This window comes from Boleophthalmus pectinirostris, unplaced genomic scaffold (assembly GCF_026225935.1).
Source record: "Boleophthalmus pectinirostris isolate CB_2022bp ecotype Guang Dong unplaced genomic scaffold, ASM2622593v1 HiC_scaffold_19, whole genome shotgun sequence".
NCBI classification, from domain to species: Eukaryota; Metazoa; Chordata; class Actinopteri; order Gobiiformes; family Gobiidae; genus Boleophthalmus; species Boleophthalmus pectinirostris.
Genome location: NW_026571140.1, coordinates 32,382,425 through 32,395,804, shown reverse-complemented (window position 1 = coordinate 32,395,804; position 13,380 = coordinate 32,382,425). Strand labels below are relative to the sequence as shown.

Below are 13,380 nucleotides of genomic sequence, written 5' to 3'. Positions count from 1 at the left end.
AACAGATAATACTCCCTACAACTGTACAACAACTCGCCCTTATGTAACAGATAATACTCCCTACAACTGTACAACAACTCACCCTTATGTAACAGATAATACTCCCTACAACTGTACAACAACTCGCCCTTATGTAACAGATAATACTCCCTACAACTGTACAACAACTTGCCCTTATGTAACAGATAATACTCCCTACAACTGTACAACAACTTGCCCTTATGTAACAGATAGTCATATGACCTGTCAGTCATCATATCATTGTTGCACTGCCTTCCTATGATCTCTTGTATAAAACTGTGATTTTATATTTTATTACATTTTTACATTTATATAATTTTGTCTTATTTGACACCTGTCTCTTGCTATCTTTTTCTTATTTAGAATTTATTATAGAGTGAAAATATAAATGGTAACATTTATATTTTTCCTCTTTTTTTTTATTATATTTTATTGTGATGTGTGAGCTACTGTGTCCAAATAATTTCCCTTGTGGGTCATTAAAGTTTGGCTAAGTCTATGTCTAAATCTAAAACACAAAGAAAATGTGACTAAATTGGCTCTTGTTAGTCAGAACTGGTCACTGAGTAACAATTTTCACTTTTTTTTTTATTACACACTCGTTTCACAATTTTATTATTACCAAACCCCCAAAAAACATGGATGTACCATTTTTTTTATTTTGAAATTCACCCTATATATCACCATGTATAGGCAAGGTTTGTGAAGCATGGATCTATTAAAATAATGTAATTATTGCACACTCCATTCATTGCACAGTTCCCATCATCTGTGTCCCCCGTCCCATTAGATTTATCCAAAATTGTTTTATCCACCATTTAATTGTCCCAGTTTTATACAAGAAACGTCCCAGGTGTCCCTATTTTTGACCAGTTTGATACCTGCTAATGGTAAAGGGTGTCATAAACTGTCACTTGTTTAGGTAAAATACAAAAAAAATCATCTTAAAAACTACCAAAACACAAATAAAATAAAATGTGACTGTACTGACTCACATGTTAGTCATGAATGGTCTCTGCGTAACAATTTTCCTTAATTATACACTTGTTTCACAATTGTATTATTACCAATGACAAAAAAACAAACAAAAACAAAACAGAGATGTCACAGTTTTTTGTTTTTTATTATTATTATTTTGAAATTCACCCTTTAAATCACCCTATACTAGGCAAGGTGTGTGAAGCATGGATCTGTTAAAATAATTTAATTATTGCACACTCCATTCATTGCACAGTTCCCAACATCTGTGTCCCCTGTCCCAGCAGATTTATCCAAAACCACAAAATTATTCCAGTTTTATACAAAAAAATGCCCCAGGTATCCCAGTTTTTCACCAGTTTGATCCCTGCCAACAGTAAAGAATGGCATAAATTGTCATTTTGTTTTGGTAGAATACAAAAGATCTGCTTAAAAAACAACCAAAATATAAAGAAAATGTGACTATATTGACTCATGTTAGTCATGAATGATCTCTGGATAACCAATTTCCTTCATTTCACAATTTTATTATTACCAAACACTATTAAAACGGCGGATGTTCTAGTTTTTTATTGTGAAATTCACCCTATAAGTCACCCTATAGTAGGCAAGTGGGTGAAGTGTCTTGCCTAAGGACACAATGGCCATTTCCACCAATTTCCAGTGCTGAGTGGGACTTAATAAAGGATAGGCTGACTTAACATGGTAGGAAATAAACAAATAGGCCATTAATAGATGATTGATTGAATGAATGAGTGCAGACTTTGGCCCCGTGTTTGTGGCGGTCTAGCAGCGCCATCTGTCGGCCGGTCAGAGCTCCGGCCCGCGGTAAAGCTCCACAGTGACACACCGCCTCTCCATCGGGCAACAACACAGCACAGGCCGGCTACTCACTGCCTCTGAACCGGGACATAACAGCCGCCAAAATGTCGGACATGGAAGACGATTTCATGTGCGACGATGAAGAAGATTATGACCTGGTATTATGACTTAAAATTGCAGTTTTCGCTTTAAAACTGAATCGTTTCACTGACAGGAGCTAACGAGCTAGCCGCTGTGGGGTTAGCATGTTGGCTAATGTTAAACCTGGCAAATGGAAGTCAACATTAGCGTTTGAGCCGGCTAACGGTGCCCCACGAGCACAGATCAACATAGTTATCCTAAAATGATCAAACACAACAACACTGGCATGGAGATTTGTTTACAGTTGAAGAGAAATTACTTAAAATTCCAGTTCGTAAGTGCAAACAGCCGGGTAGCTAGTCATGCTGATGCTAACGTTAGCAGGCTAAAATCTTGCATGAGCATGGTCATTTGAAAGCATTTTTCTGTAAACTGTATTTGTAAACCTTTTGGATAATGTGGTGCCAGCACTTGCAGAGTCTGTTGCAGCACATGCACGTGTACAGTGTCTCATACGTTTATGTTTTGTTGAAGGAATATTCAGAGGACAGTAACTCAGAGCCAAATGTGGACCTGGAGAACCAGTACTACAACTCCAAAGCCCTGAAGGAAGACGACCCCAAAGCAGCTCTCAGCAGCTTCCAGAAGGTGGTGCTCCTTAAATTATGTCTGACACAGACGTAATCGAGATTTATACCTAACCTTATGATATCTGCTATTTTAGGTGCTGGAGTTAGAAGGAGAAAAAGGAGAGTGGGGATTCAAAGCACTGAAACAGATGATTAAAATTAACTTCAAGCTGGTATGTGTCACCAAACATTATTTGTTTTATAGTTAGTTGCATTACTTGCAGTTTTGGGAAGAATATGTACCATTAGAATACTAATAGTTGGAATAATGTACTTAATACATAATTTTGAAAATCTACATTAAAATTTATTTTGTAACATATTCTACATGGCCAAATTAAAACACTGTGTCCTGATAACGTGGAATACTTTCATGTTGAGTTGCATTATATTATAGTGTAGAAGCTCATCATAGGATTATAATCGGCTTTATTTGTTGCACAGTTTTCTGAGGCATTTACCTCTAATTATAGAAGGAAAAATCACTCACCACAAGAGAACAGGTTTCTTTATTTCTTGTTGTTTGAACAAATACTGCAGTTTTAGAAGGGTATATTCTGAATGCCAATAAATGAAATAGTGCCTGTACAGAAATTCTGTATATTTGTTTTCAGTACATTCATTACTTGCTCGCTCATGACTGTGTCGTCACACAAAATGGAATTTTCACTAAGCCTAAGGTTAAACCAGTGGAGGTTTTAAGACACTAAATACTGAAGCATTTATTCAAAAGTACTCTGACATGTAATAAATGTATTTACTAGTAGTGTCCCAGTAGCTCCACATGTTGCTCCACAGACTTTTTATTACTTTTAACTTTGTTTTGGTGAATTAATCCCTGTGGACTATTTGCACCACCAAAAAATTCCAGATTTTCTTGCTTTTAGACATGCAGTCCGGAGCTCTATAGTGAGGTAAAAATGTGTCTTCTTTCTCCAGACCAATTTTCCTGAGATGATGAACAGGTACAAGCAGCTGCTCACGTACATCAGGAGTGCGGTCACAAGGAACTATTCAGAGAAGTCTATCAACTCCATACTGGACTACATCTCTACCTCCAAACAGGTAAGATTTTAAGAATGTGTAATGTCTGTATTATTTCCTGGTCTCAGTGCTTTCTTGACATACGTTTAGGGAAGGGTGATATGCTAAAAAAAATTATTAATTAATTATTTTCTTGGAGCCAAATAACAATTGAAATTTCCACAATTCATGCAAACGTTGTATGTGCATATTGCCTTGAGGAGGAACTAAAGTCGTACGCTTCATTGCTATTGGTTAAATTCACCTGTCAATCACTGAAAGTATTGCTCAGGCTGACCAATAGGAGGCGTGCATAGGAGTCACAGACTATTTGAGGACAGAGCTGCATTCAAGAGGAAATTGGTGAATCAAGATATGGTGATTTATAACAAAATGTTCTCGATGTCCTCAATGTCAAGAATGAGACCACAATTAAATGTAAATCTTATTATTGCACCTTATCTTATTGTGGAGCTCTACAAGCACAAAGTAGTGTTTATTTATTTATTAGAGACAGGCTGCCTTACCCATGAGGCTTATGGGTAAATGTAGATTGTATTAAGAGATAGACGAGCTGCAGCCATTAGTTATCAGGTTTATTTTCTGAAAGTAAACAGTTAAATAGTGTAGGCATGTAACAGTCGACTAATCGTGACTCGTCAACTATAGAAACTACTTGTATTTTTGGTCAATGTAGTCATTATTTGTACTGTACAGGCTCTGAAACACATGCCAAATAAGTCAATTTATGGCAGAGTGGCTTTATTAAAATGCTCAAAAAGAAACTGTAAATATTCTCTATTTAGAAGCCTTTGATCGCCATAATTTAACCATTTGTTTGATCAGGTATTTAAAAAGTATCAATTTACAATAGAAATAACAGTTTGACTGATCGACTTATTAAAAAAAAAATATTGCTCACTGGTTGACTACTAAAATGTGTTAGTTGCACCCTTGAAATTGTGGCAAATAGTATTCCCGTTCACTTATTGTGTACGTTTTGGGGCTTAAGGTTTGATCTACAGCGAATATTCATTATGCACAAAATATAAATAATAAATAATAAATTTTTCTTTCAGATGGACCTGCTACAGGAGTTTTATGAAACAACATTGGAGGCTTTGAAAGATGCAAAGAACGACAGACTATGGTTTAAAACTAATACAAAGGTACATTATTATTATGGTGAATATATTAGATTTTGGCTTCAACTGGTTGTGGATTTTAATTTCCCATTTTTGTCTTCACAGTTGGGAAAATTGTATCTGGAGAGGGAAGAGTATGGGAAACTACAAAAGATTCTTAGACAGCTTCATCAGTCATGTCAAGTAAGAGTCTGCATTTGTTCGCATGCACACAAAACCTGATTCTAATCTGATTTCTGGACCTTTTTCTGGACCTTCTAATGGCAATATCAGATGTGAATAATCATTGGGACCATGATCAGAAAGAAAGAAGGAAAACAGATGATTTTGCTGTTGTCGTTTTATTCGTTTCCAAAAATCATTTGATAATAATCAAATTTTATAGTTGAGTGTGTATGTAACCGCAGCCACTGATTTATATTATTGCAGGTAATTTAATTTAATTACATTTGCATAGTTATTCATTTTTTTATTTAACTGACTAAAAATGTACTGCAAACTAAACAAATCGTATCATTTAAATTAATGATACAGTATCGATATCATGGGCTGCTGTATCAGTATATCACCAAGAGTATTTTTTTGTTATATTTTACTAAATTATTTTGTTACAGAGCTACAGTTTTGTTGCTTGTTTGAAGGAAGGAAACTCTGTCTTGCAGCATATTTGACATTTTCACTGTTTTAATGGCTAATATGTTTGTGTTTCATATTAACTTTGCCCAAGAAGTGGTTTAACAAAGACTTTTAGCATCACAGCCATGATTTAACCTTTATTTTTTGTTGAGTTGTATCGAATCAATTTGAATATGATTGAATATTGATATGTATCGTAGGGTGGGATATGTATCGAAGTAAATAAACCTTCCCGAATAGCTTTAGAGTGATCTTGAGCTGCATCAGACTGAGTATAAGACTAGTATACACCCATCACTATGGAACCTCCCTAGACGACTCAGGGAGTACACAGATATTATATTATGTTAAATGTTGAAAATGGCAGATTAATGTCTAAATAAATAGTGTTTTTCTTTATCTTAGTTATGTCAGACTGTGTGTCAGCTCTATTCTTTGTATCAAAATGAGACAACAGTAGTTCAAGATTATTCCCAATATATACCTGGTTAATGATAAACCAGTTTTGGTCTTGTTAAAAATGGGAAAAATGTATTCTTTCACTGTGCTAATATTGTTATGTTGTGTTAATGTTATGTTTCTTCAGACAGACGATGGGGAGGACGACTTGAAGAAAGGCACACAGCTGCTGGAGATCTACGCTCTGGAGATCCAGATGTACACGGCACAGAAGAACAACAAGAAACTTAAAGCTTTGTACGAGCAGTCGCTTCACATCAAGTCAGCCATTCCTCATCCGCTTATTATGGGAGTTATTAGAGGTAAAAACACTAAATATACTTGAAGGTCCTATATTATGTACAATTGACTTAGGTCAGGTTATAATGCATCAAAAACATACCTGCAATTGTGTTTTGTTTGATTCACAAAAGTTTTGAGTAATGCTGGATTATTAGGCTATCTGCATGCCCAAGGCTCAAAATGCTCATTTCTACCTTATGATGTCATGAAGTGGAAGTTTTAAGTTAACAGCACGTTTTACCTTTAGTTCTGTAGAGATTAGAAATTCCAAGACTGAAATTATCCAAATGATTCTAGTGAAGGTGTGTGGAGAAATTCCTGTATTGCCACATGACATCACAAGGTAGAACAGGGTGTTTTCTGTTTGACAGAAGGTTAAATACGCAGGGTTTGTGTGTTCAAACATGTGTAAATGAAACAAAACACAACTCCAGCTATGTTTTTGTTGAGGAAACAACAACATAGATCAGAAAACCGCATAATATGGACCCCTTAAAGGCAATGCACCTGGTTGTGACTGTCTTAAAATGTAAAAAACTGATCCCTACTTATCTTATGCATTTCAAGCATCCTAATTCTTTGCCCTGATGAGTTTAAAAGCAATTTTAAACAATATTGTATATTTAGAAAAAGTGTTTGGTACAATCTTGCGTATCATTTATTGTCTATATTTTCTTCAGCAATTTATTGTACTTGTTTGTGTGACGAGCCTAATTATTATTATTTATGAATTATTGCAACTTTCCTCTAATGTTTCTGTGCAGAGTGTGGAGGCAAGATGCATCTGCGAGAGGGAGAGTTTGAGAAGGCGCACACGGATTTCTTTGAGGCCTTTAAAAACTACGATGAGTCCGGGAGCCCGCGCAGGACCACATGTTTGAAGTACCTGGTGCTCGCAAACATGCTCATGAAGTCTGGCATCAACCCTTTCGACTCTCAAGAGGTGAGGTTGAAAACATGCAACAATACAAGAGTTTAGAGATTCAGCAGCTCTAAAACTGCCTACTAGGCCTATTTGGAAATGGTATTTATTCTTGTATATACTCCAATAAAGTTATTTATGTTTGATTTATAAAGAATAATTGAACAAGATGTCAAGACATACAGTTTAACCAATAGCAGACCAATTACTTCTGTCCAGATCAGACAGCTGTATTCATGATACGCATTTTAATCAAAATAGCAATTTCATCTGACAATTTTTAAACAACAAAGGCTACTATAAATGATAGAATGTCCTCTGCAATCAACAAAATATCAAGCTTTTTTACAGAAAAGTCTCATATCTGTAGTTCAGCCCTTGAATTTCATGGGATTCTTGTATTGGTTTGCAGTTCATGGCTCTCTAATATGTTAATGCTCCTGGAGTTGTTTACATTTTGCACTCTTAACTAAATCCTGTTTTTTTCCACATAAATTGCAGATCTAATTATAATACTTGTCAGAAAAATCTGTACTAGATTTGTTCCAAAATAATGCAACTTTAATAACTGTTACACTTGAGTTGTCACGCTCACATACACACATTCTAACACACAGACACACACGCAAACAATGGGCCACGTCATGGTTTCTCTTTGTTGAACTCAAATTCTCTATCAAGATATTTCTTTGTCATGTTTTATATTTATAATTTAATTTCACACTACCCACAGAGCCGATTTTGTTGCATAAAAACTTTGATTCTCTGATTTTATTATTTTGTGAATTGTGTCTGTTTTTTACAGGCCAAACCATATAAAAACGACCCCGAGATTCTAGCTATGACAAATCTAGTAAGGTAAGCAAAAACTGACTTGGACTGTCTTTGAAGCACTTATGTGTTTGTCAGCCGTTATGAATTGATAAGTTATAAAACCACTACAAGACAATATTTCTATGTGGCCATTATTTCTGCTTTTAGATCGTTCAGTTATAATTGCTCACTTCATGATTGTACAATTTGCTTAACGGATTCAAACATTTCCTAATTAAACAAGAAGCTAAACCCACACACCCAAAGTGATTTAAACAATGGTATTTACGTTAAACTCGAGTATTTTTAGATTTTCAGCCACTGCCCAGGATAAGGCTTTTTCTGTGACTAATTAAGAGACAATATCCAGTTTAAATTGACCTCGAGCTGTTTTTTTCTTTCTCTTTCAGTGCTTACCAGAACAATGACATCACCGAATTTGAGAAAATCTTGAAAACAAATCACAGCAACATAATGGACGATCCTTTCATCCGAGAGCACATAGAGGGTAAATGAAACACGTGTGATTGGAGCTATCTATGGAAAAAAACACATCAAGGACTTAACTGATAATAATCTGTTTGTTTGTTTTTTGAAACAGAGCTGCTGCGAAACATTAGGACTCAAGTACTTATCAAACTCATCAAGCCTTACACGAGAATACACATCCCTTTCATTTCAAAGGTAAGAGCAGATTAAAGGTCCCAGTTATTATGATCCAATCCAGTCCTTTATTTATACAGCGCATTTCATAAACAGTTTCCGAAGTGCTGCACAAATAACAACAATAATAATATAATAATAATAACATAAGAACTCAGATTGAATCAAATCTTAAAACAATAAAAACTATAATCAGATAAGATAAGTTTTTAAGTCTCGTCTTGGGCACCGCAGAGCTTCAAGTTTCAAGAGCTTCAAAATGTGCACAGTTCGCTGATTAGTACACAAGGAAAGGTAAAAGCTTAGGGTTTTGATGGGGGAAAAAATCTATATTTAGCTTGAATCGAAATAGAAAATTAGATCAACTGATACATTGGACAATATACAAAGTTTAATGTCTCTGTGTTGTCTCTTCGAATAAAGACTCAACTATCAATTCAGCCTTGTCTACTCACGGCTTTTATATGTATAGTATCAGATTGTACAAGTAAGTAAGTAATTAAGCCTTTATTTATATAGCACCTTTCACAGATAAAAAAAATCACAAAGTACTTTACAGAGCAATAAACAACATATACAAGAACAGAGGAATTACACAGTCAACTAAAAGCTTGTCTAAAAAGCAGTGTCTTGAGCTGTTTTTTAGTCTATAGAGTCAGCGTCACGGAGGGCTAGAAGTAGTCTATAATTTGGGAGTGACAGCCTGAAAGCACACGTGGAACCATCAGGAGGCCCTGACTTGAGGACTAGAGGGTGCGGCCTGAGGTGTAGGAGCGCAGTACGTCACTGATGCACAGGGGTGCCTGTCCACTTAAATCTCTGTAAATTAAAACCAAGATTTTAAATTAAAATGGAAAAGCCAGTGCAGTGAAGATAAAATTCATGTCATGTGAGTTCACCTGTTAGCTCCTGTAAAAAACGAGGCTGCAAGGTTTTTAACAAGTTGTAGTCGCTTACAAATTAATACTAACAATTTTTTCTGTTATTTTGTTTCTCAAATATCACATGCCACTTTATACAAAACAACATTTAGTATCAAAATGTATTCTGTATAAAATTAGGTATCACAGAATCATTTTACACCAGGGGTGTCCAAACTTTTTTCCATCAAAGGCCACATCTCTAAACACAGATGAAGCTGAGGGCCCATCAAGGGCCGTAAACTGGTGCTCAATATAGTAGTAATAGAATAGTGGTAATAGAATAGAAAGCCTTTATTGTCATTATACAATAGTATAATGAAATTCAGAACTGCTCCGTCAAAGTGCAAGAATTAAACAAAATAAATAAAACAAATTAACAGTTCTCATTCATCATGGGGACAGCTTTGGGGAAGAAGCTGTCCCTGAGTCTATTGGAATTGACCTGAAGGGCCTGTCAGAAGGCAACAACTTGAACAGGTGAAATGAAATATGTGCGTGTTTAACATGTTAGAATGAGTCATCCGTCTTTATTCATGCTAAGATCCTCAAAACCACACACTAAATATAAAATATTGGCTTTATCAAGGTAGATTTTCAAAAAAAACTTCCAATAAAAAGTTTATTTTTCATTGATGCAAGGTCATTTGGACCAATTCTCCTGGAAGCCTGAGGGCCAAGAAAATTTTGTCTGAGGGCCGCATTTGGCCCACGGGCCATAGTTTGGACATGCCTGCTTTACACTGACGTAAGATTCACAATCCCAGTAGTGCTCTTTTCTGTTCATTTGTGTAAAAATTTTGCTATACAAATAAGTTTGCCTTATTTGCGTAGTAATTCAAAGTGCTTTACAGAATAAGAGAGACATTAAAGCCACAATGCAGACAAAATCAAAATGTAAATAATCATATAAAATAACTTTAAAAGAGAAGAGTGCAGAATAAAAATCTTCCAGTCAGGTTTGAGCCAGGATTTGAACATGGTCAAAGTAGAGGCCAGTCTCACAGCTTCAGGAAGAAAGCACAAAACTGAAATGTAGTAACTATGTAGTTCTGAAGTAATCATTTCTCATCACAGTCTGACAAGGATCACCCGCAGAAAATATATTTATAACACAAACCTTTGCAGCACCATTTCATATCAATCTTTATTTCCTGTTTTTGTTTGATAGCATGTTTAAGACACACCCTCTGACTGCACAGGGCCTGATCATGCAGAAGACATGAGAGCGACACATGCACACACTATCATACTCACTTAACCTGCACTATAATTGTTTGAAACTAGGGCTGGGAATCACAAGGTCCCTCATGGTTCAGTACGATTAAAGATATATTGCACATGATACTCTGTGATACGTTGCTGTTTTTTAAGAATCAAATAATGTCTGCAACAGTATTTCTTTGTTAAACCACTTCTTGTCCAAAGTTAAGATGAAATACACACATTTTAATCATCAAAACGGTGAAAATGTCAAGTGTATTGCATAAACAAACTTGTACTGTGGTCCAAAAATACTCTTAGCACATGAAAATGATACTGTATCACCAAATTTAGTATAACAATATCGATATTTTGATATTTTTACACACCCATATTTAAAAGTATTAGTACCAAAACCATATTCACCCAGGTATCTTTGCTCGTCTGTCAGATTATGAACTTGACAACTTGATGCTTTTAAAGATGCACTGTGTAACTTTTCTAGTGGAGCGTCCATCACGTGCTTGTTATTACTCTGCCTGGAATGTTCCACAGCACGGCATTGAACAGCTCTACCTGTCATTTATTAAATTACCAGTGGTTTTATAGCTCAAAAATACCTAAAAAAAATAAATAAATAAAAAGCATTCTGACTGTGAGCAGGGTTGCCTCTCCACAGATCTGACCTGTAGCTTGGTCTGGTCTAGTTCCCATGAAGACAGAAAGGTTTAATCCATACTGTGAAACATTCCAGACAAAGCAATAACATCTCCATGGAGAAAAGCATTCGACAGAGCCTCCACCAGAAATGCACCTTTAAGGAAATAAATGATTTTTAATTAATTGCATGACAGTCTAATTTGTAAAATCACTAATAAAATTGTTTGTTGGTTTGCTTGTGCAGGAGCTGAATATTGACGTTTGTGATGTGGAGAGTTTGCTGGTGCAGTGTATCTTGGATAAGTAAGTCATACTTGTGTTTCGTGATAATAAGTTGCAGGCTGTTACGGGAACAAGCTAAAGTTCCTCATAGTTTACTGTGTTCAGTCATGAACTAAACCTGACAGTAGCATGCCAGACTTTATCATTACTCCTTATTTGAAAGTAGCAGGAATGTTGTCGCAAAGCACGTTACTGTTAATATTTTTATTGTTTTAGCTACACAGACTTATCTCGTATATGTTATTTTGAGGGGGGGAAAAAACAAATATCCAAACAATTAAATGCAAAATACCACATTTCACAGTTTCCTTAAATTGTTCAAGTGTAACTGTGAATTGCTTAGTTATGTTCTCCTACAAATATCTCACTCAAGGACTATTTAGTGTTTAGTTTTCTGGTTGATGTATTAAAGAGGAGCTCAAATTGGTAAATCATCTTGGCAGGAACATTTTCCTAAAGAATAAAGAGAGAATTAGGATTGTTTTTGTATGTTTTTATTCCATGGGCCAAACGTCTATAGAGATACTATAGAAAAAACAATATTAAAAAGTAAACTAAAGAGCCTCTTGAGTTTGATCAACCAAAACCAGATTTTAGCGTTTTCAATTTTCTTGTCGGTGTGTTGTCTGTTTGGTTTGTTTTTGGCTTTTTCCACTGGATTTAAAAGTTTGCTCAGACCCCTCTGTTCTTACTCTGCAGCACCATCCATGGCAGAATCGATCAGGTCAACCAACTCCTGGAGCTGGACTACCAGAAGAGAGGAGGCGCGCGCTACACAGCTTTAGACAAATGGACAAATCAGCTGAACTCTCTCAACCAAGCCATTGTCAGCAAGCTCACATGATCGACGGCATGCACACACGAAATAATGCAAAACACAACCAGGAGCCCAGGACACCGTGTTCGAATACATCGATTTAAAGCGCTTCTTCAAGTTATCCCCTCTCAGAGAAGTGGTACACAGGTTTGAGAATGCGACGTGAAGAAGACTACGAACCTCAAAAACACGTTCTGAGTATGTTTTGAGAGGAAGTCACCGGCACTTATTTTCGTTTTCATGTTATTTTTCCGATTGGCCGATCAGTTATGTGCAGCACACGAATGCTTCAAATGTTTAAGATATGTGTATAACTTGTACACAGTATTTTCATGTATACTGTTGCCTGTTGGTAATAAACAGATCCTCTCTCAAAGCACTCAAAGAACCAACTGCCTCTGACTAGTCACAGGGTCGAAAGGTCATTAAAGTTCAGTTTTTATTTGTTTTTGTCCATTTTTAATTGAATAAAAATGAAAATGCTCAAATATATGTTTAATTAATAGTTTTGAAGTAACGTTATATCCACCAAAACATTTTACATTCAACAACAAACAAGTCACGTTTTGTAACATGTCTACAGTTTGAGCTTCTAAATAACGTGAATAACTTTTGCCACCAACTTGTCTCCATGTCTTTGCCTGGTATGTTGCACAGTATGACATTAAGCATGTCTGTTTCCATGGTAACAGGTAAGTAACTCCACTAGGCCAAGTTACAGGTCAGGTCTGTGGAGATGTTACGCTGCTCACAGTATGAATACATGTTTTTCGTTTAACTTAGGAGCAGTAAAAACACCTGTAATTAGATTTAAGTTTAATGTCATGCTGTGGAACATTCAAGGCAAAGCAATGTCATCTCTATGGAGACGAGCAAGCGGCAAACCCTCCACCCCAAAAGTCACACAGTGCAGCTTTAGAGTTTAGAAAAGAGTACTGCTTGGTTTACAAAAGTTATCCTAACAGCCAGACAAGTCAGGCTTGAATGGTTAACCAGTTTGTTGAATGTCACAAACCCAAAGATC

The 13,380-nt window shown here is 35.9% G+C and overlaps 1 protein-coding gene across 1 annotated transcript; it reads left to right on the top strand.

Moving 5' to 3' along the window:
• Window positions 1-1,707: 1,707 nt before the first annotated feature.
• Window positions 1,708-12,844, top strand: cops2 (COP9 signalosome subunit 2). Its single transcript, XM_020938851.2, has 13 exons — window positions 1,708-1,979; window positions 2,437-2,550; window positions 2,627-2,704; window positions 3,471-3,596; window positions 4,634-4,723; window positions 4,805-4,882; window positions 5,922-6,096; window positions 6,841-7,019; window positions 7,804-7,856; window positions 8,222-8,319; window positions 8,413-8,495; window positions 11,502-11,560; window positions 12,239-12,844. Exons 1-13 carry the CDS (start codon window positions 1,926-1,928, stop codon window positions 12,381-12,383), a joined length of 1,332 nt encoding a protein of 443 aa, XP_020794510.1. The 5' UTR covers window positions 1,708-1,925; the 3' UTR covers window positions 12,384-12,844.
• Window positions 12,845-13,380: the final 536 nt, after the last annotated feature.